The sequence below is a fragment of the Halichoerus grypus genome, chromosome 2 (assembly GCF_964656455.1).
Source record: "Halichoerus grypus chromosome 2, mHalGry1.hap1.1, whole genome shotgun sequence".
Lineage (NCBI taxonomy): Eukaryota > Metazoa > Chordata > Mammalia > Carnivora > Phocidae > Halichoerus > Halichoerus grypus.
Window position 1 is genome coordinate 108,728,953 of NC_135713.1, and position 24,146 is coordinate 108,753,098.

The window sequence follows — 24,146 nt, forward strand, 5'->3', positions numbered from 1 at the left end:
AAATCTCCTGCAGTATCTTGGATTAAGGTAGACAGTGGTTACCATTTTGCTGATACGAGGCAGACATGTCACTAAATAGGGGAAATGAGCAATCACAGAGCTGATTTAATTTCCACTGGGGTTTATGGAAGCACCAAAACATGATGTAGCCAAATGTCCCTAAAAGTATGAAGTAATCAAATTTGTTCCATCATTACAAGAAATTAAAGCCAAGCACAATTACATCCTATTAGTAAAAAGAACCTGTTGAAGTGTCATTGTTATTTACTGAATGGGTTGAGCTTTTGGATTACCTTGACCAGCCACATTTTAATTTTTGTCTATCCATTTCTTCCAAATCACATTAGAGGGCCTTAACTGATTTTGACAAAATAAGCTGCCTTATTAAGGTGCAGTATAACCTGAGAAGCTTAAGTTTAATTACTAGATTAGAATTCTCAAATAGACATGTCTTCTAGATTTCAGTAAATTTGGAGTTGTAATTATTAGGGATCCTTTGTTTCTTAGTGTTTGCAAGGGGCCTGAGATGAAAGGCGAGAATTGAATTTAGCGAATTGATTTTTGTTGCTGTTGTTCTACCAAGACTCTCTCTCCAGAGAGAGGTGATTGTTCTTTCAGGAGCGGGCCCAAAGCTTCTGAATGCAGTGACTGAGGGAGCTGCCTCCATAGAGGAAAGCCCTGGGCAGGCCTAGTGCCCAGACTTCCAGAAGAGGCAGGGCTGGGCAGCTAAATGATGTGTGATGAACTCTCCCATATGTAGAGTGCCCATATGATTTAGCATTCAAAGCAGGACACTTTATAGAGTGAAAGGCAATGCTATTCATAATTACCCTTGGGTAACAGACATAAGCCTGGTAAATTCTGGGCCAGTTGGGTTTTATGGACCCCCTACCTGTAAGGAACAGATATGTAAACATACCTATTTTAGGTACCTGGAGAATAAATGGTTCTTATAGAACACTAGAAGGGGGGAAATGGAGATTTGGATCACTCTACCAGGGATTTCTCTCCCCAGTACAAAAGTTACTGTACTCACAATGAAGGGATGGGATACGACTATAAAAATAAAAATTAAAAAAAAAAAAGAAAGAAAAGAAAGTGACAACTAACGGACTGGAGAAAAGACATAATAAAGATTTTATATATGCCTAGTTAAGAAGAGACTTATCTACATAAACAAGCCTGATACGATACGTAGCACTAACAAGTTTGTATCATCTATCACCAGATCAACTTCCACAGGAGTTGGCGGAGTTTTTAAGCTCATTTTCCCAGACAGTTTTTTCCAAGATGCATTACTGCACAATTGGATATGTTAAGTGTCAAAGATAAAGAATTAAGAACAATTGGGAAGACACATCAGCCTGCTATGGAAGTAGGAAGGAGTAAGAACTCCAGGCTAATTTCAGAATGTCGCTAGGAAATCCAAGATGGCCACATATTAGAAACCAAAACCTGGCTGCCCCAAGGTTATCATACCTAGCCCATAGATGTGTTGTATTGAGTCCAAAAGTATTTAAAACTTTTTGAACTAGTTGCTGATATTTGTAAAATAGGAGACTTTCCATAAAAATAGCATTTGTAACTTCCCTTGAAAAGTTAGAAGATATAGCACACTGATGACCCACACTCCCATATAGCAACATGGGACTAAAATATATAATTCACTGTCTCCTTTAATTTACCTACCTGACCCCATTAGAGGCTTTTGAGTTTGCAGTCCTTGGATGTACTCAGTTATATATCAGGATCTAAATACCAAGAATGAGGAAGAAGTAGGGGCGCCTGGGTGGCTCAGTCGGTTAAGCGACTGCCTTCGGCTCAGGTCATGATCCTGGAGTCCCAGGATCAAGTCCCGCATCGGGCTCCCTGCTCAGCAGGGAGTCTCCTTCTCCCTCTGACCCTCACCCCTCTCATGCTCTCTCTCTATCTCATTCTCTCTCAAATAAATAAATAAAATCTTAAAAAAAAAAAAAAAAAGAATGAGGAAGAAGCAAGCACAGTCAAACAAAGACAAACTAGGAAATTACAGTCTGCCGTGTGGTCCACCCCAATCTGTGAAACAGCTTCCCCCTTACCTGGGACTACTTTCCATGGGCTCCTAATCAAGTGCCAGGCTTGTCATTTAAGCTTATGTCACCTTCCTACCCACTCATATCACCTCACCAGGGAGGATTTATTACCCTGAGTTGACATTCCATATTGGTCGTGTACATAATAGTAATAATACCTTTTGTGTACAGCAACTTGTTTTTCAAAAAGCTTTCAGTTAAGTAAGTAAGTAAATAAATAAATACGTAAAAAAAAAAAAGTTACAGTAATCTTATAATAGACAGTGAGGTTTCCAAGCCCCTGAACCACATTGATATTCCTCTAACAATGGAGTTACTGATTCTCAGATGTGTCGGAAGCTCTGGAAACATTACAGAAAAGGTAGTCTTAATAAAGGGAATGTTCCAGGCTTTTTCAGTTCAATTCAGAAACATGTATTGGATACCTGGTGTGAGACAGCCAATGTCTAGCACCAGAGATTGAAGAATGAATTTGACCTGGTTCCAACCCTGGAGAAAATCTGTCTACTAGTAAACAATCATTGTGAGAAACTGTCTAGTGATCTAATTACTTGACGAGTGACCTTCTGATTTGGCTCTCGTGCATCAAATATGATATTTGCCAGTCTCTATCTTTAGAGGGAACTCCTGCTGGGTGGTAACCTGGATTTTCCCAGTCCCAGCTAATGTGAGACACCATGGCAAAAGTAAACAGTCTGTTTTAGGGAGGCTTTTTTTTAACTCAGAGGTCCTTGTTTTCCAGACAGCTAATTTATTTTTTTTCCACCCGGAAAGCCCTTCCCTACCATCTGAGCTGTTCTGACCAAATCAGCAGAGACAAGCTACAGAGATTTAGGGTGTCTGGGTTAAAAAGGTTTGCTTGTAATTAGATAAATAATTTGAGAGTACTTTCCAGAATTACTGTTCCTAATCACATTGATAAATGCTCGGAAGACCCTGTCAGTCAGCCAGTAGATAATAGAATCTGGAAGAAGAGTGAAATATTAGGAGCTGGAAATAATTCAGAATCCTAATATTCTCTGTATGCCTGTATATAAAATTCATCCTCATCATTATTTGGGGGGCACTTACTATTTCTCAAGTACTGCTTTACATACACAATCCTATTTAATCTTCAAAATCATCATATGATATAGGTACTGCTTTCTTCGTTTTACAAATTAGAGAACAAGCTTAGGTAAGTTAATGAGCTTATATGAGGATCTCTGGTTAGTCAGTGGCAAAACTTAGGTTTGGAAACAAGGACTGCCTTCCTCTAAAAACTGTTCTCTTGAATCTTCAGTCCTCATAAGGTCCCCCTCTATCCCAGAATAAGCCAGCATATTGTCCATTCAGCGATTAGAAAGAGCAAGGACCTGCTGGCCTTGTTTCTAAATAAAGAACTGGAGGGGGTCAGAGCTGGAGTAGGGGCTTTCTGTAGGCAGAACAGGCACATTCCTCTAGGATCCAACCAAACAGGTTAAATTCAAATACCAGTCTCACTCACCCTGAGGGAAAATCACTTATCAATGGTTGCTTGCCCAGATGAATTCATTTCTAAATGTTCATTCCCCACAAAAAGAGCATGACTCTGGGGCCACAGAGCCCAGCTCTTGTGGAGGAGGGGCAGCAGGCAGAGGAGCAGCAAATAGGAAATTCAGGCTGCAAAATACAATCAAGTTCTTAAGGTGCTGGGTTTTCTTCACACACTTATCAGGCAGCCCCAGTTTTTCTCCTCTGCCTCCCACAGTTGCCTCTTTAATTATCCTTTTTGAATAAACATTATCTTCTTGATGTTCCAGCTTACAGCTTACAGTTGGCTGAGTTTCTACACTTGTAGAGACTCAGGCCTACTCTTTCCTTCCTGGCTACAGTGGGTGGAGCTCCCTGCCTCCTTTTCTCCCTCATTCCTAGGCTTCCACCAGAGAATTTGGAAGTTTGGACAAGGAAAAGACTCTCTTGTGCATCGTGTGCCTGAGCTTGTTCTCGCCCAACCTGAGCCACCAGACCCATCTTCCTGTTGTTCACACACTGTTCTCTAAAGTCCCAGCCAAGTGTGCAAACTCTGGTCATGAGTTAGCAGGTGGAGGAGGACATGGACAGGCTCTCCGGGAAGCCTATTTGGATCCTCTAAATTTTCCCTACCTTCTACATGCTTCTGTTGTCACACGCATGCATTTCTTTTGAAAGTACTGCAATTGTTCATTTGTTGTTCTTAACCTCTAAGGGCAGACTCCCTGAAGCCAGAGATCTGAATTTAGCTCTGCAAGTTGAATACCTCTTAAACTACCAGATACCCCTGGCAGGGGTTTAGCAAGTATTTGTTGGCTTGTTGAATCAAACCAAAGTTTAGGTAGAAAAGGATGAATCATGTAACAATTTCTAGCTTCTCAACTTTGTCCGTGGAAAGTACTTACCTCCAGGTAAAACCAAAACAGACTAAGTATGTGGTTTCCCTCCTTGGAACTTGGGAACCTATTACCCTTAATCTTGTCTTGAGTGCTGCCCGGCCCTAGGTGATCTCAAGACTGACTCCCTCCACCCCAGGCCTTCCTGCTATTCCTGGGGAGAGCTTGTCATCGGCTTCTTTGCAGAGCTTCCTTTGAAGGAACCTTTGCATAAAGGACTTAACCTGTGAAAGGCAGGAACTGAATAGGTGGAAGGAAAGTGGGAGGGAAGGACTGGACCAGGAAGCGGCAAACATGACCAAATATGAAGAGATGGGACTCTCAGGGAACTAGCTGACAAAAGGTGGGTGTGTAGGTGGGGTCAGCCACAGGGGATGGTGAGGACAGATGGGTCTGGTGAGATGAATTTTAGAGGGGCTCTCCAGAATCGAACAAATTTGGATACAAACCAACAGGGATTAAAATTCCAGAATATGGTCTTGCTTAAGGACAGATACTATTATCCAAGAGGTGCTTTGGGAACATAAGACTATGTAGGAGGGGGTTGACAAAGGAAAAGGCCCCTAGAAATGGAGGAAACAGATAGGTGTTCCAGGAATTTATTTGTAAGATAGTAAGAGCTAGAAAGGAAAATGAAGGCTAAATGGAAAGATTTATTTTTCCTATTCATTTGCCAATGAACGGGTTAGGATGTGTGGCAGTTTTTGGGAAACAGAGCTCCCTGATTGGGTGGGCCGTTAGTAGTAATCGTTAAGTCATTGGAGTTAGATAGTTTTGTCAGGCCTAATTCCTCATAGCACATCTCATAGGGGTCCAGTTGGTGCATGGACAGCTGAGATTATTTGGCCCGGACCAGTCCTGAGCAACCACTGGAACCTGGAACAGAATCTGTCTTTTGACTTCATATCATCTTTTAACAACCCCGCATTAGCATTCTAGATTCCAGAAACACTTCTCAACTTAATTTCTCTACCTTGAAATTTATAATTAGGTCCTTACGGGCTTGTCTAAAACACTGCGCTCAGGAAGGTTTCTGTCACTTGTGCTAAGCACTGTTGATGTTAGAGGTTGCAAATTGGCCATGAAGGTCCATAGACTCTTGTTTGGTCCTGAAAACTTGTTTTGAATTAGTTGCCAAAGTTTAAACAATGTAGATTTTGCATGTAAAAATTCAAATGCGTGGATTCTTTCGAAAAATCTGAAGAGCTGACAGCAGTTGGCCAGCTTTCCCACGTACACTCTCTGAAGTCCCCACCTACTGCCCCTGAACTCCCCAACCACCACATCGTTCCTTCCGGTGGGCCCTTGAGTGAGCGATCCCTGCTTTATGTGTTCAACTGGTAAACCCCTACTGCCTGAGGAAACTCACACATATAAGGAGAAGTGATTTACCAAGTATCTGCATATTAGACAGACTGTCCTTAGAAATCCTTGTGTTCTGCTCTCCCTTGCAGGAGAGTACAAGAAGAATTTTTATTATAAAGTGGGAGGAAGAGAGCAGAGGGAGAGAAAACTAACATTCATTAAGCTAAGTGATTCCTTTCCTCAGCATTTACAAACTTATTGGTAGATTGCAAAATCAAATTAGTGGGTCACAATCAATATTCTTTGAATTAAATAGAACAGAATAGGAAACATCAGAGCGAATCATACATGGTAAGGCTAAACATCACTTCATGTAAGTTCTGTTTGAATTCTTTATATACTAGATCAAATATATGTATGTGTGTGTATGTATGTGTATATATACTGTTTCAATTATGTAGAGATTTCCTTTATACTGTGTATATATAATTACTTTTGTTGCTTTCACTTAAATGCATGGTTTCTTAAAAAAAGACCATGAACAAATTTTGTCATGACTATTATATATAACACACAGGAGTTGCTTTTAATAAGAGTTCACTCCTCCCCACCTTTTTTGAACAAATACAGGTATCAAAACATTACTGCACATATTTTTATACTAGGAGTTAGCACCCACACTTCTTAAAAAATAAGCGCAATAGTATTCATTGCAGCTCCTACTTTAAACAAGTGGGCTAGTCCTAGTATAAAATGTATTTCTTACTGTGGTACAGTGTCAAGAAAGTTTGAAAGTCACTGCCTCATCTCACTTAGTCTTCCCCCAAACTCTGTATGGGTGGAGTCTGGACCTTCAGAAGAAAATGGCAGTTCTCCACAGGAGCTGAAGTTCCCCATAATTTCTGCAATTGGAAGATCTCAAAGAATGCCAAAGGAAATAATCTGGTTATCCACCTTGAAGCTGATGAATAAAGGATACTTTCGAGGTGGGCAGGCATGGTTGTTAGGTCATCAAGAACAAAATATGAAAACAGAATATACAGACTGAAATTAGAATGTGGACCTAAGTATCCAGAAGCTTCTCCATTGCTTTGATATGCAACAAAAATTTGTATGAATGAAATAAATAATCCCTGTGAAATAGTGGATGCCCTGAACATAGTAAACAAAATGGCAAAACTCCTAAAACTTAAAAGTTGTACTTCCAGAGTTATGTAACGCTGTTTAAAAAAATATAAAATTGCCAGAAGGACATTCTACAATAATTACTTTTTGTGGATCTCAAACTTGTCTTAAATCAAAAATCTTCTACTCATGTTAATGCCGTAATGATCTCAATGGAAAATGCCCACACATTAAATAAAATAATTCTAGCTAGTAAATGTGCCCTGGAGATTTATGAATACATACATAAATAAATGTGTGTGTGTGTGTATGTGTGTGTGTGTGTGTGTGTGTGTGTGTGTGTGTACAGCCATTTGGTTTTTAAACAACAGGAAGAAGATGCTAAGCAATTTTTTTTCCTCTTATGAAAGAGATATCATTTAAGCATAAACCTGGAATACTCAAAATAAAATTTGGGTTTACAAGATCGGGGCATGGCAAGAAGTGTTCAGATTGCTATGGAATAATATATATTTTCCAAATCTAATCTCAAGAATGAAATAAAATATGAACAGCCTGCTTTATTCATTTTGCTTAATAAAAGAACTGCATTTTAAATTGCTAAAGTAGCAGGTGTAATGAATACTAACTGGGTTAATTTTCAGAGTGATGCAGGTGCTGACTACTACTAGTATCAAAAATATGTACAGAATTGTTTTGATAACTTTGTATTTTAAGAAGAGATGGGGAGGAGATGCATTGCTGTTAAAAGCAGCTGTCATATATTGCATGTAACTGACCTGATAACTATAATTTTTTTATTTTGTTACTTATTTTTTTTAAAGATTTTATTTATTTGAGAGAGAGAGAGACAGCAGGAGCATGGGGAGAGAGGCAGAGGGAGAGGGGGAAGCAGACTCCCCGATGAGCAGGGAGCCTGATGTGGGACTCAATCCCAGGACCCTGAGATCATGACCTGAGCCAAAGGCAGACGCTTAACGACTGAGCCACCCAGGCGCCCCTATTTATAATTTTTAAACAAATTATGCATTTAAGTTGAAATGAAACAAAAACAAAATAGGCAGATGAAGAGATTTTAAAACTAACATTAGTCTTGGGGTGCTTGAGTGGCTTAGTCGGTTAAGCGTCTGCCTTCAGCTCAGGTCATGATCCTGGGGTCCTGGGATCAAGCCCCACATCAGGCTCCCTGCTCACTGGGGAGTCTGCTTCTCCCTCTCCCTCTGCCCCTCCGCCTGCTCATGCTCTCTCTCTTGCTATCTCTCTCTTTCAAATAAATAAATAAAATCTAAAAAAATTAAATTAACATTAGTTTTAAAATTCAAGTAAAATGTGGAAAATAGCCAGCATTAGGAGGGTAACCTTTTGTGGGATGTATTTTTAGCCCTATTTTGCAAAAGAGAAAACTAAGGTAAAGAAGTAAAATAATTTGCCTAAATTTGCCACATGGTTGCTAAGTTACAGAGCCAGCCTTTGAACCTAGATCTCTCTTCCCAATGCCATGCTCTTTCTGTTGTTCATAACTGTCACAGTAGACCATTAAGATGGATACTTTTAGAACTCCTTGCTTACCAGTGTACATCTGGACTACTGGAATGGATTCGTAACCTCCCTCCTTCTCACTTCTTTATTTCATCCTCCTGGTCTACCAGTGCACTTATCCAATTCCCACAAAATCTATTAGCTCAAGACCACTCATTTAAGTATCCAACCTGATTTTCCTTCTCCTCCCTCAAAGGAGTCTACTCCATCCAGGCTATTTACCACCGATACACATGACCCTTATTCAGGCTCCAGACATTTCTTCCACCTGAAAAGAATGCCAGCTGATGCCCTCCTCCCACAGCCATTCAAACCATAGACTTTGTCAAAGACCTACATCCAGGTTCACCTTCTTCCTGGAGCCCTATGCACTTAGCTACAGTCCATCCCTCCCCCTCCTTGCTCTGAACTGCAGTAGCACTTCCAAACTGAATGATTTCTACATCACGTCATAATTTCTCTAGGCTGGTCATGTGTCAGATTTTCTCAGCAGGATATTCTAAGTTCCTACCCAGGTCCAGGCCACTGAATCTTTTATGTTCTTGTATTCCACAGCAACCAGCACATCAGAGAGACTCAATAAATATGCATGGGTTTTTTAACTGCTCTCTTGCTGGGGAAAAGAAAAAGAGGAAGGAAGGAAGGAAGGAAGGAAGGGAGGGAGGGAGGAAGGAAGGGAGGAAGGAAGATAGATTACTCTCTGGCCATTTCTCAACAGTACACAAAGCCCTGAGGAGGAAAAATTAGATGTCCAATACATGACAGATTTCAAATACGTGGGGACCTACAAAACACAGGCATTGTGTTTATGTTTTGGGACTTGCCATATATAGTATAGGACAAAGTTTTCCAAAGTATGCTTCAAAAGATGATAATGGTCGCACGAAAAAAAGTGTTTCAAGATCAAATAAGTTTAGATAATATGTGTTAAATGATGTTAGGTTTCTTTGCTGTGAAACTTCTAGCTTTTGGTAGGTGCACATCCATTACAAATCATGGCAAAGATGCTGCAAATACATTTCCCAAACCTGTTTGACTACAGAATTCTTTTGGTAAGGAGAATCTTGTAGGAGTAATTATCAGTTGAACGTTCTTTGGGAGATACTGGAATGAACCTCCCAGGAACCTCACAGGAAGTGGTGCTCTTTTATTAACCAGTGACATTTCTTATACGTATTTTTTATACATTGTGACTTGGCATGATTGGGGTGGTCTTATGAAGGCTATTCTAGATCTTAGATTCCTCACTAATATTCGGCCCAGAACTGGTTAATGGTTGAGTGTTGATGGTGATGATAGGAAAATTAGAATTGGTTAAGGATTGAGAACCCATGAGAGTGGAAGAAACCCTTCATGTGTTAAATGACTTATTGCAGATTAACTTGTTTAAACAACCTTGTAAGGTGAGTCAGAATAATAGTTACTATTGATTGAGTACCTACTGTAAGTCAGATATGGCCCTTGGGGGTTTTGCGTGCATTTTTCATATGCATTTCTCACAAAAATCAATTCGTGACTTATATATAAAGGTTTGGATATTTAAATGACTAATTTAAGATAATACAACTAGAACAATGGCAAAAGTAGAATTTAAATTCTGGGTGACTCAAAAAGCCATACCCTTTCTGATCTGTCATACCACTTCCCATGGGGAACTCTTATAGGTTATAGATTCTTGTACATGTGTGTAAGAGCTTTCTTATCCAAATCTAAATATCCCTAGATAGTCTTGTACATCTAGAAAACTAATTTCTTTTAATTAAGTTTGTGTATGGAGCCAGCTCACAAACAAGTAAATAAGCCAATTAGTCCTAATATGATCCTGAGTTCCAAAACTTGTTCTATAATGTACACACATTTAACAAATGCGGGTTTACCAGTAGGCCAACGTGACGTCTCACTCATATATTCAACTTACAGCACAAGTAGTGAGAATAAAAATTGGACATAATAAATGACCCTGCTGAGACTCTGTTTATAGCCTGTTTAAAAAGCCTAGTCTTTTTTGCACACCTTTTGTATATTTTTTTCTTAGCTCTGACTTCAGTTCCTTTAAATGTAATGAAATGTCCCTTTGGCATTACTTCTCTTTAGGTATCTCACAGTGAGGGGAGTTAGGGAACAAAGAAGGCAGCAAAGGTACTGATTCTGAATGAAAGATTCTGGAGCACTATTGATTAAAACAAATATTTTTTCTTCCCTATTCAGGTGGGAATTCTCAGCCTGGAGTCCCTGGTGACTTCAGGGAGGTCAGTGAATACTTTTAAAAAAGAAAAGTTGATCACATCAACTTTATGTCCAATTTCCTAGGGAGATTCTCAGAAAGTTTATTATACTTCTAAAAAGGTTAAGAAGCACTGTGACTTTTGAAATGCAAGAAATCAAAAAGTATGCCTACCACCAGTGTCTCCTTTATGGGCAATCATTTAAGGAAGTTCTCCTTCCTTGTGAAAAGTCAGAACAAAGATCAGGAGATGAAGACGATGGAATGTCCAAGATAGGGTAGTGAGCAACGAATCAAGTAAAATTTATAGAGAGAACAAATACATCATAAATGTAACTGGTCATTATAATACAAAGATTAAGAAGTGGTTCTTAAGACAGGTTCTTAAGTCATGTTCTAAGGAAAATCTAAACAAAACCAGCAGAGTATGTATGTGTGTGTGGAACAGGGATGGGGAAGCAGATGGGATTGTGATGGTAGGGATGAAGCAGTGAAAACACAGAATAATTTCATGGAGAGGGGATAGACAGGATTTAATTTTGTTATATTGAGAGAGAAATATATATTTAAATGTCTGCTAGAAAGTAACATGAGCACTACAGTTTGGCTAAATTTAGAATAGCAAGAGTAAGCAGGATTCTCCCAGTTTTTTTTTTTTATTATTTTTTAAAATGTTTTTATTGTTATGTTAATCCCCATACATTACATCATTAGTTTTAGATGTAGTGTTCCATGATTCATTGTTTGTGCATAACACCCAGTGCTCCATGCAGAATGTGCCCTCCTCAATACCCATCACCAGGCTAACCTATCTACGTTCTGCTGATCTTGGTAGGATAGCACATGACCTTTAGTTCATTCACCTGTTACCCCCAAACTTCATACCTGTGTATTGGTGGGTTCTTCAAAATTTCATTTAGTTTTGTAAAGATCATTCTATGTATATATCTATCACTTTAAGTCTAATATTAATATTTCACTCCAGAAAGACACCATGGTGTGCTTAATCAAAGTTCTGGCAATGTTAGTTCCTGACAAATAGGAGAAATTGAAAGCAGTAGACTGAGCATAAGAGATAGATAGATGAAGATGAATACATCTAGAGAGCCATACTCAGGATAGTATTACTGCTCGAACAGTACTTGCAAAGAAATATTCTGACTTGTTATAATACACGAGTACTTATTGGTTATTTACTGAAAAATATTTGTTGCATGCCTGTAAATGTCAGGAACTGGTCTAGACACTTACAGAAAGGCCTAGAAACAAACATAAAGATGATATAAACAAAGTCACAGAGACAGTGGTCAGCAAATTGTATCCAGGTGGAAGGATTGACTGAGAAGGACAGCCTTAGATGGGAGAGTAAGTAAAAGAGAGGTGAGAGTTTTATTGAAAAGCCCACTGAAGAAAGGCCTTATGTGAACACAGGAGTATGGCATTGATATAGTAAGGTATTTGAGCAAAGGACTGACACGTTAAAAACAGAGTTTAAGTGGGCACCTGGGAGCTCATTTGGTTAAGCATCTCACTCTAGGTTTTGGCTCAGGTCATGATCTCAGGGTCATGAGATTGAGCCCTGCATCGGGCTCTGTGCTAGGCATGGAGTATGCTTAGGATTCTCTCTCTCCCTCTGCCCTCCCCCCCACCCTGCCACACTTTCTCTTTCTCTCTAAAAAAGAAAGAAAGAAAACAGAGTTTAAGGAAGATTATTCTCACTTTCTAAACAGTACTGTGGTGAAAAAAATTGAACCCAAGGAGATCCAGTACTAGGCTTTTACACGAATCTAGAAATACATAGATGAGAATTTAACTGAAGGTGGCAGTTATAGAAATTAAGAAATTGGTAAATCAAATGGCAAAGTATTAGATGGGAATATGTTTGGGGCAGGGTTGGAGATGGATGTAAATATACAACAGAGATGGGTGTAAATATATTCCAAGACTTTCTATTTATCAGTAACTTTCTTTGTCAGAGAATCTCAATTTCAAGTATAGAACATCTGTACCTGATAAACAGTTGAACTAACCTCACAGAGTTACAGAATTCTGGAATTGAATGGCATCTTTGAAGGCATCTGCTCAATTCAAGAATTCCCTCTATAGTAATTTCTGACCCCTCTCCCCCGCAGGTTAACCAGTAGTGGACACCCTTAAAATCAGTACCCCACCCAGAAAACATAGTGTCAGCAGTCATAGAATACATAAATGTTGGAGCTGGATAGGCACTAGAGATCATCTACCATCCCTTCAAATGCCTTATTTTCTATAAGGAATACTTCATGCAGTAACTGACAAAGATAAAGTCCCAAAGCCTGTGTCATACTTGACGGTTGATTGTATGTGATGGAAACACAGATAGCCTCCTACAAGCCGCCCACCAGAATAAAAATGATTCCTAAGGCTGTAACGGGAATATGGAAATAATGTATATAGTTCTAGTACTTTTATCAGCCTTCTTGCAAAAAGTTTATTGTTACTTTATTAAAACAACTTCCCAGGCAAAATCTTCTTCGCTAGCATTAACGCCCTCTTTTGTCTTGTGTGGTTGAAATGTGAATTAGAGATTAAATTTTTTCTTAGCCCCAATTGGTGGGTATTTAGGCCTACCTTGAGTATCAGGGAGTATGCCTAGATATTCTCCTTTGAAGTTCTGCTGCTTCTTGGCTCATGAGAGGTTTCTTCTACCTTTCTGGCTGCTGCTTCTCCCACCCTAGGCCTCCCGATGGGTCCTTTCCTTCTCTCATCTTCCTTTCATACTATTCCCAGAGCAACCTTTCTGAAAAGCAAATCTGACCATGTGACTTCCTCACTTAGATTTCTAACAGGTCTTGCAGAAAAAAACATAAACTCTTAGATTAGTGCACTAAGTCCCCCATGACTACTTCTCCACCTTTATCTTTGTCCATTGCCAGACCCAAGCTTTACCTCCTTACCACTTGCAGCTACCTGAATGGCCTGTGTTCTCCAGCTGTCAGTGGCACATATTTGCCCTCTATTTCAAATATCAATTTCCATTCCTTACCTAGCCAATGCTGTGCTTCATCTTTGGAGACTCAGGGCGCACATTTTTTCTTTCAGAAATCTCTTCCGGGTCTTTCCCAGGCTGCAGTAGGTGTGCCTTCCCTGTCCCCCAGCTCTGTCTTGTGCTTACATTACACCTGCACCTACTGCCTAATTTTAGTGGACAACTTACCTACATACTCTCCTATACAGTTGACCCTTGAACAACACAGGTTTGAACTGTGTGGGTCCGCTTCTATGTGGATTTTTTTCAGTAAATACAGTACAGAACTATAAATGTATTTTCTCTTCCTTATGATTTTCTTAATAATGTTTTCTTTCCCTGTATTATAAGAACACAGTCTATAATACATTTAACATACTAAACATATGCTAATCCACTATTTATGTTATCAGTAAGGTTTCAGGTCAACAGTAAGCTAGTAGTAGTTAAATTTGAGGGGGAGTCAAAAGTTATACGTGGATTTTGGACCGTAGAAGGGGTCAGTGTCCCTAAACCCTGTGTTGTTCAAGGGTCACCTGTAATTGTCTTCCTCCCTGGACTATGAACTTCTTGAAACCCAAAGTTACTTCCTTCTCTTTGGCATAGTCGGCACCTGGCCCATAGCAGGTGTTCAGTATATATTTATTAAAATGAAGAGAAGAGCATTGTAACCAGTAGAATATAAACTCCTAGAGAGTGGGCAGGAACTTTTCACTTCATTTCTCATTGCTGAATCTCCATCATTTGTTGCAGTGCCCAGAAAAGAATCTATTAGGTGAGCAATGCAAGGTTACTTAACCCATGGTCTCTCACTTACACTAAAGTAATCAACAAGATTTTATTATCTCCAATCTACAGGTGAGGAAATTGTGGCCCAAGAAAGATTAGGTGATCTCCCAGGGATTATGGTTTATATGAGGTGGAGTGGAGATGGGAACCTCCTTCTACTCCTTTAGTTTCAATCAAGGAAAATTATTGCTTACAGTCTGGTGTCATCTGGAGTCATGTGGAGTCCCCAGCCCACCTGTCTGATGAAACTTAACTCAGACTCCAATTTCTTGGACAAAAGCCTCTGTCATCTTACAATGAGTTCCAAAAGCTTGCTTCTCTTCCTCTGCCTCTTCTTTCCAGTGTCAGCTTGGGCTGACATTTCTGTCTGTGCCAATCTGTCCTCCAAACTCAGTCCCTTCACTGGATTAAAACAAAACAAAACTCGTGCTGCATCTTGTGCCTTCAGCAACTTTATTACAGATTGGAGGAGGGGGAGATTTATTGGGTGGAATTATCCTTATCCTGTAGGCCAAGCTGACTCCTTTGTGTTACACACACACACACACACACACACACACGCCCTGAGGAGCAAGCAGCATATTCTTCCCCTTTCCTATGTCAGAAAGATCACAGATGAGTTCCACCCAAACGAGGGCTCTCACCTTCTGTAATAAGTAACCATATCAAGTGCTTTTTTTGCAGGCAGTTTCTCCCTGCAAGAAATTCTGGTGAATACAGTATGATTAAAACTCCAGTGACCAGAAGATTGTAGTGTTCAGAGCAAGAAGCCTATCCCACCGGACAGTCTTTCATGCCTGACATATGCCTATGTAAAATTTTAATACTGAGATTGTCTTAGATAAGAATGATCATCAGAAAGCAAATGTTCTATAAGTTATTAATTTTATTCTACCAATAATATGGCCAAAGATAATGGTCTTACTGATGTCAGCTTTGCTTCCTTAGCCCCATTTATTCAGAGCCCTAGAATTTTCCATCTAAATAAAATCCAATCCCATAACACACAGTACTCTGAATCACTCAGTGGCTTCTGCTCTTGAAGATTCAGTCCGCAGTCTGTGTTGTGGATGCCTGACAATATTTTCATGGCCAGTGTCTGCAGATTTCTCCAGCCTCTTTCCCCCGAGCAAGGCCCTACTCATGGTAGTTCCTTTCTCTACATACCCATACACACACATGTCATTGAACATATGCCCATGTCCTTGCTCAAATGTTCTCTCTTAAACCCCCTTCCCTCACTCTTCACTAACTTCCTGTTTCATTCTTTACGACTTGGCCTCCCACTCCGCCTCTGTCCCAGTCTGATTTAAATAGCCTTCTTTTATTCTCCAGTAGCCTACATGCTATCTTCTTTCAGAATGCTTTCTACAATATAGTATGCTGAAATCATCTCCACTATCAAAGGTTTTCCTTGGATAAGAGACACAGTCCTTTAGACACCTTGTTTTTGCAGACTCTAATAAAATGCATGACACATAGTTGGGGCTAAACAAATATTTGTTGAATTACTGATGGTCCTAGAAGTCAATGAAACCTAATCTTGTGTTTATTTCATTTAAAAAATTCTACTAGAACCTTAGGTGGCACTAGAAAAAAAGCATAGATTGTGGGAAGATAAAAGTAAAAAAAGAAACCCCACAAAATTATGTACGTCTTCCCTTTGGAGAATTTTGGAAGTACTAAGTGAAATTTTTTATATTTCATAAGATTTTTAAATACTTCAAAACAAGAACTTGGTGCCAGTAATACGTTTGGAAATGAGAGCAGCTTGCCACTGGCAAGCTCTGCTTAAACCTGTTACATGTACACATTGGAAGCGAATCCAATTCCTTTATGTATTTCCCATCAGATAAAATGTATAGAGGGGGAAAAAAATAAGTCAGCAAAAGTTAGAACTAACCTGGACAAATCTTCTACTGTAGCAAACTCAGGGAGTAACTAGCTCGAAGCAATACGTGGTGAAATGGGAATCATTTTTCTCTGGTTCTACCTACTTTAGACACTATCAATTCCATCCTTTGGAACAAAGAGGGAATTTTGGTGGGAATTAGAATGGGAGAAGCTGGAATCGGTTAGGAAGATATATATTTAAGTATTTGCTCTTTGAAGGCATTTAGTGAAGTTTTTTTTAATTTTAAGAAAAACCTGAATCAACTGTTTTAATTTATATTTATTTTTTAACTAAGTGTAGGCAAATGGTGCCCAAAGTAAGTGATTTTGTAGCTGTTCTCTTCATTTACACCAGTAGCCCTAGGAATTACAACTAAGTTATGTTGACCTTTAATCATTCAAATACTGGCAAAAAAAAAAAAAAAAAGAAGGAAGAAAAAGAAAAAGAAAAAGAAAAACCAATATCTACACAATTACACATGGATCCTTTTATCTCAATGGTCAGTGTTGCTGTAAGTTGCGGATAAGAGTAATTGGCTGAACATTTCCCAAGAAAACGACCTCAACCTCTAACTAACTGCTCCGCTCTGAGGTGATTACTTTTTTCCTTTTCAAAGGGAAGCTGCTGCTTCAGCATCTCCTCCTGGAGCCCCTGGCAGCAGTTCAGGCCATGTGTCAGGGGAATCCTTGATCGCATCACAATGACGGAAGCCAAGTGCTGGCCTGCAAGCACTGAGGACTGTTTGTTCACAGAAGATCCCGAGCAGAAACAGGGGTGTTATATAGTTCAAGGGTGCCTTGAAAAAAACCGACACTGCTGTAGAAGGGGACTTCCAAGCGCTCAAGTTATTTCTCATTTGCTCTTCCGCAGTCCTCTCCTAGCTTTTATGGGATTTAGCTAACAGTTGTTGCTTGGGCATTTTTCTCCCTGTAGTTCCTTGACTTAGCAAGATTTTGGACAGTTGGAAAAAAAAAGTGTTTTCATATACTATTTTCAAGTAGTGCCACAGTGAATACTCTCTGGGGAGAAAGCATTTTATTAATGAATGCAATATGTGTTCTTGGTAAAATCCAAAATTAAACTAGGTCACTGTTTTTGTTCTGCTAGCTGTCGATGACATTTAGGTGTGTTGTTTGGTGAGGTGACTCAATTTCCTGTAGGATAGCTGGCAACTCCACACTGAGGTTTTTTTAGTGGGGATGAAAAGGTCAGTTACTCGATGTCTTAGAACATTTGGGGTAAAATTCCTAAAAGTTAAACTTTAATAATGACCCTAGAAACTGTGTCTAGCCATATTGCCTATAAATCTCGGAATTTGGGAAAAGTAGTATTCTCAGCTCTATACTAATATCAGCAATAATTCTTTATTTGAGCGACAGTTTTATAGAACAAATTTCTTTACTCTGTCAGTAATTATTTTCCTGCTTATTGGTATGTAGGTGTGTTCGGGTCACTCTTTTTCCATTCTCCAGATTTATACAATGCATGCAGAGGTAGTTAGAACTTGAAATACATGTATGTACCACATTATTATTGTACTCAAATGCTGATTGTCAAAATGGCTAATCTATGATTTGGATATAAAGTAGATCTTCTGAAATAAGCTGTCCCTCGTGTTGCTGTACTGCCTTCTTAAGGGCAAGTCCTGCATTTAAATATATGTCTGAAAGCATTGAAACTTTCCTGAATTACTTCTCCCCTTTTACAATTAAAAAGTAAATACTGGAATATAATATGTAGTGCCACATCCAGCTAAGTCCAAGGCCTATATTTCTGAAAAGTTTGAGAAGTTGGTGAAGATGGGGAGATTACTTATACTGGGGAGGTCCCTTTGAGGCTGAGACTTTAAAAGACTGGAGTGCAGGGAAAGGAACATGGAAAGCCAAGCTTTAGAGGTATGGAGCGAGGATTCCTGGCTTCTGTATGTAACCAGTGACCAGAAAGATGCAGTGAACACATCCTAGGCACAATGGTTTTGCATCTAGAACCCACTGGATGTGCTCACTATTGACAACTCAAATAACCTAAAATAAGTTAATTTCCTCTTAAAGTGTCCTACATCCTTATTTCATACGGTTGAGGGAGGGGGAAAAAAACAAAAACAAAACAAAACCATATAGTAGACGTACTACCATTTCAACTAGGTTGCCCTATACTTGCATATGGAAGGTATTAAGTAAAATGAAAATGTGTTATGATCATAGGCTTAATTATTGTTTGTAGTCCTTAGGGTATGGGATTACAAGGGACTTTTTTTACATTACAACCTTGTGTAATATTTCCATTTTTATAAGAATCATGTTATATTTTTACATTCTTATAATCAGGGAAAGACTATGCAGATAAAACATTTTATACTACTTTAAATTATCTTTAAGGTTGTTACTTTTGTTGGGGGGAAAAGCCCCAATCTTACTCTTTAATTTACCTGGCAAGGTTTAAGCAGCTGTTTGTTCACCTAGAGTATATATTTACAGAGATTGCTGCAGAAAAGAAAAAGGAATAAAAGAAGCAAATTTTAACATAGAGTCCCCAAAATAAATACCAAACAGTTCAAGAATCCTTGATAACAATGAGCCACGTGGTCCATGTAACAAATACTTTGAAAGTTATTCTAACTTTTACAAATTTTATGTAAAAACCTATCTGGTAAATCCCCGGGAGCCTGAGATTCAGTCTGTGAAATTCTTTGTTGTGCCACTGATCATTTATGGAGTCTAAATTTCAAGGGCAGAGTTTCTTCTCCTTCAATACCTGTAGATTCGAAGACAAAGAAAAGGGATGTCGCCAACTTCATGTAAGCTTTTCAGTGTATTCTTTGTAATTGACAATAACCAAGTTTTATAAGATGGGACTCTTCGGAGTTTGGGTTATTTTCCTCTCTGAAAGTTTTGTTTATCTGCTTGCCAGTGTAGTGAAGTTCTTGCAATTGATCCTTTTATGTAGAGCGCCCATGATCCCCAGGGTCAGCTTTTGTAAATAGAACCAGCTTCCATACCGTGCCTTTGGATATGGTCTTTTCATTTTCTCACGTTTGTTGTTTATTCTGCACATGGTGGGCAGAAACACCCTTCCAGACTTTTTCCTTTGGCATCAGAGGACCGTCCTGGTCTCTGATTTGCAATTCCACAGACGAAGGAAGCACGTATGCAGGACATGTGTCAAGTGCTCATACTACGTGGTGCATTTACATTGCTGTTCCTTTAAGAGAACTCTTATTAGACAATTCTGAATGTGAAAATACAGCATATTGTCAAATCTGTAAGTTCTAAAGCCTTCAACATTGTTTTTGTTTGCTCGTTTATGTCCACCCCAACATTTAGAAGTCTGGTACTTAGCAGGGGCCGGGCTGGGTACTGAAAGAGTCTGGTTTTAATAGAAGTAATTTTATTCCCACAACCACCCTGTTCCCTTGAAGTAGGTAAATCCTAAGCCCTCAGAAACGAAGCCTCAAAAACCCTAAAACCCAAGGCCACAGAAACGGTTGCTCGGGTCCTAAATAACGTTGTTTGTGCCGCCCGTCGTCGGGCTCTCCCGCGAAACCTCGCAGGGAGCAACGGATGGTGAAGACGCTGAGGCTCTGGCAGTCGGGGCGACCGGGAGGGGCGCGCGGGGTCCCCGCGGGGCAGGTGCGCGACCGCGCGCGCCTGCGCGCCAGGTCTCGCCTGAGCCCCGCGGCGGGCGCGACCCCGGGTGGCGGGCGCTCGACGCCGAGTTTTGGGCCGCTCCCCTCGCGCAGCCCCACGGCAGCCCCACAGACACACGCGCTCGCGCCCGCGCTTCCCGGGCTTGTCTTCAGAGCGAGCGGCCCCGGGCTGCGCGGGGTGATGCCCCGGCGAGGCGGTGGGGCGGTCGAGGCTGGGGCTTCGGGGAAGGCGGCGGCGGGGGGCGCGGGCGGGCCTTGGCAGTTGGCAGGCTCCTTGTAAGGGAGCTGAGGAGGGGCCAGGCAGCGGCGAGGGCCGCGAGGGGCGTGAGGGGGAGTGTTCCCGGAAAGCCGCGGCGATGGAGCCGCGCTGCGCCGGGCGCCGGAGGAGTTGAGAAAGAAAACAGGAAACGTGGTGGCCGCGCACCCGGCCGCGGCTGATTCATTCGCGTCGTGAGAAGGCTCGGCAGGCGGAGTGGGCGCGGAGACGCGGCTCGGGCCGGCCGGCGACGAGATCGGGCCGTGGACCAGGCGCTCCCTCCGCGGGGCTGGCCCCAAGGCGCGCGCGCCGCCCCCTTCGCCCGCTCCCGGGCTGGCACACGGGCCCGCTGCTCCGTCGAAAAGTCGCACCGTGCGGTGTTTGCCCGTGTCTCCGTGTAAAAGTTGGCTTGCCGCACTTTGTGCGCCCTCCCTGGACGCGGGACTGAGACGCCAAGCTGGAGAAACCGTGCTTCCCCGAGGCCGGCCGCCCCGCTAGCTGAGCCTCGGCCCCCAGCGCGGTGGCCGGCTCGGCACTATGAAGGAGCAGCCCTCATGTGCGGGCACCGGGCATCGGAGCATGGCGGGGTATGGCAGGATGGCCCCCTTTGAACTCGCTGGCGGCGCCGTGAAGCGCTTGAGAACTGAGTCCCCCTTTCCCTGTCTCTTCGCAGAGGAGGCCTACCAGAAACTGGCCAGCGAGACCCTGGAGGAGCTGGACTGGTGTCTGGACCAGCTAGAGACGCTGCAGACCAGGCACTCCGTCAGTGAGATGGCCTCCAACAAGGTAAGCCCCGGCTCTGCCTGTCGCCAGGGCCCCTAGACTGCTGATTCCCACGCTGGTGAAGCCGCCAGCCCCTGTGGCCCTGAGAAGTACATAGAGATTTTGTCACACTGCATGTTGGCTGTTTTGCTCCCTTGGAGGGAGGTTCCTGACTCTGTGCCTTCCCTGTCTCTTACATTCACTCCAGATAAAGTAAACATTTTGCAAAAGCAACTTTGACATAGTTTGATTACAGCACCCCAGGCCACAGTGAGTGGGGATTTTGGGGGGGGGAGGGGAGTGGGCTTGTCAGTGACACTTTGCCCTTGCAGCAGAAACCCAGGCGGGGCCATTGGCATTGCATGCTTAAGGGTATTCTTGGGACTCCCAGTTGGGAATAAGAGTTGCTGGAGGTCAGTGCAATCTCTGGGATGTCACCACCTACCGCACTCAACGCTCAGTAGAGTTCACTGAACTTGGAACCTTAACTCTCATTTATCTAGATGTTAGGGTACATTGTAAGAACTGAGCTTTTATATGTTCTCTTAGCCTTAGGTGTCCACAGGAAATACCAAGAAAGTTAGAAAGTTCATTATGATCATTACCTTTGTTTTCATGAATCTTGGAGAGAAATCCAGTTTTCTGAGGTCATTTAGTATGTTTCAGTGGGTCATTTGTGCCATATATGCCGAAGTGCTGGCCTCGGTGGTCAGTGGAGTTTTGGGGGACTGAGAAGTAACCTTCAGCCTGAGACAGCCTTAAAGCAAGGTATAGTGTTGTCAGTGTTACTGTATTTTTTGGAATTTCTCGTCCTTGTGTCTTTAGTTATGTAAGGAAATAACTGGGATTATGTGTGTTTTTAATGAATATTTGGCTGAGGGAATAGGAAAGGAGGCACATTCACGTTGGATGCAGATGACTGAGGGATTCAACCAGTAAGAACTGTTAACTTTGTGTGGCAATTACTAACAGTTGCCTCTTAACGATACTTAAATATTTTGGCCACCTATTTACAAGGTCAGGAAGGTTATACCATTTTATGGTTTATCTGTGTGCACATATCTTTAACTGGGTGATGCTTTTTCTTAGCTTATTGTAGTTTTTATCCCACCTTTTTTTGTCCCCCAGTCAGTTTTTTTTAAAATACCATAGCATATCAGCCACTTGATTGTCTTATCTGTTGACAATGCTTACATAGATTGCATTGTTTTTGAAGTGAGAAGTTAGCTTCAAATAGAATAAGAGACACTCCTCACGCACTTTCTACAGGCACTAACTTACCCATAAGCACACTGACCTAACCCAAATGCACACTGGGGATCAGGTCTGGGTTTTTTGTTTGTTTTGTTTCGGCCTCATTTTGAAATTTGGTATGGCTCCTCATCAAAATAACCCATCATTGGGCTCTTACTTCCTGCTGTGGCATCAGGTGCCATTGTTTTCATCTGGTTAACAAAGTCTTAGTTCATTGATTAATTTCATAAAATAGAAATTTTTTTAAAAAATTTGATTGATAATAGCAGTAGACTATGCTGAGTATCTTCAATGTCCTACATGCTGAATGGGACCATTCTGCAGGGGGATTGAGTTCTTAATTCTCTTGTCTGGTTAATTCTGTATAAAAAAGAAGAGCAGAATCAGAAGGCACCCAAAGGGATATGCACACATTTGGTTATGTTTTCAAGGTGATCTGACAGTACTTTTTCAGAGATACGAACCTGAGCAGCTATAATTACTTTCCCCAGAAATCCATATTCTTAATGATGAGACCTATGTTTGAATTTAAAAATTAACATGAAATCTAATAATGTATTGTAAGTGATGTCAACTGTCAAGTAATTAGTTTATCTATACTTTAAGATTTTTAAAAATAAAGCTTTAGGTCACAGTAATTGATCAAGATGATTTCTTTCTTTAATGGCACCAAATAAGAGGATTTTTTAAAAATCTCCATTGTGAAAGCACCCAATTAAACTTTGAGTTAATTTACAGATTTAGTAGAGAAGGTGCATTTATTTGGTTGAAGGGAAATGTGGGTTAAGTGAGAAAAGACTTTTTAAGAAGGTGATTCTAGCTGTTTGTGTCTTGTGGTTGAAAGATTATTGACAGGACACTTATTTTTAACATTAAAAAAACTCAACTTGGCTGAAGCTGTTGCTTAAACTTCTAATTTCTAAGCTATCCATTTCCTTTTTTTAACCCATTCGTTTTTACAAGAATGCTAAACTCATGTAACTTTTTATAGGTGAAAAGGGATTATCATAGAAGGAAAAAAAAGCTCTTGGTAAATGTTGTAAAGTTACCCTTCTGCTTTCATAACAAGGGCAGGAAAAAGTCACATCCACATAAGCTGTAAACTGAGTGGGAACAGCTGATCTGAAGGTCCCCGTGAGTGATGCCCAACCTAAGTCTGAACTGGAAATGTGACAGCTTGCAGCACACATCTCTTGAGGATGAATGAATACATCTGAAACACTGCTTTCTGGTTATGTTTTATTGCTGTCCATTATTTTTACATATACTTGTTTGAACCAGCCAGTATTTTCAGGTTATTCTCTTTCTGCCTTTGAAAAATCGTGACATTTTTACATGTTCTTCTTACTTGAGTTTCTTTTTTAAATTTAATAGTATAATGTAACATAATAAAAATACTAGTAAGGTCATGATTTTTAAGTGCTTATAGAGAGGAAATATTTATTACAGATAAAGATTTGGGTATTTATTTGGGGCGCCTGGGTGGCTCAGTCGTTAAACGTCTGCCTTCGGCTCAGGTCATGATCTCAGGGTCCTGGGATCGAGCCCCGCATCGGGCTCCCCGCTCCGCGGGCAGCCTGCTTCTCCCTCTCTCACTTCCCCTGCTTGTGTTCCCTCTCTCGCTGTGTCTTTCTCTGTCAAATAAATAAATAAAATCTTAAAAAAAAAAGAATTCACTTTAAAAAAAAAAAAAGATTTGGGTATTTAGGAAGAAGGAAATTGATTCCTTCAACCCATTTAACCATTTGGGTTAATAGATTATTTTTGTGTTTTTGAAAAATCTTAATTAAAGGAATCCAAATTAGCAGCTTTAAAATGATACTTTAGAAGTAACTACCTCTATTTCTGATTGATACTGTAATGTGCATAATGCTTGTTGATGCTAC

The 24,146-nt window shown here is 40.7% G+C and overlaps 1 protein-coding gene across 8 annotated transcripts in view; it reads left to right on the forward strand.

The window, feature by feature from the left end:
• Positions 1-24,146, forward strand: part of PDE4D (phosphodiesterase 4D) — a 1,430,886-nt gene that overhangs the window by 1,357,213 nt on the left and 49,527 nt on the right. For 7 of the 8 annotated variants that reach the window (XM_078067293.1, XM_078067294.1, XM_078067295.1 and 4 more), the window contains one exon: positions 20,918-21,030. In XM_078067293.1, coding sequence (XP_077923419.1) covers positions 20,918-21,030 — 113 coding nt within the window. Of the gene's footprint in view, positions 1-20,775; positions 20,832-20,917; positions 21,031-24,146 lie in introns of those variants that run through there. The other variant, XM_036077328.2, reaches the window with a different exon arrangement.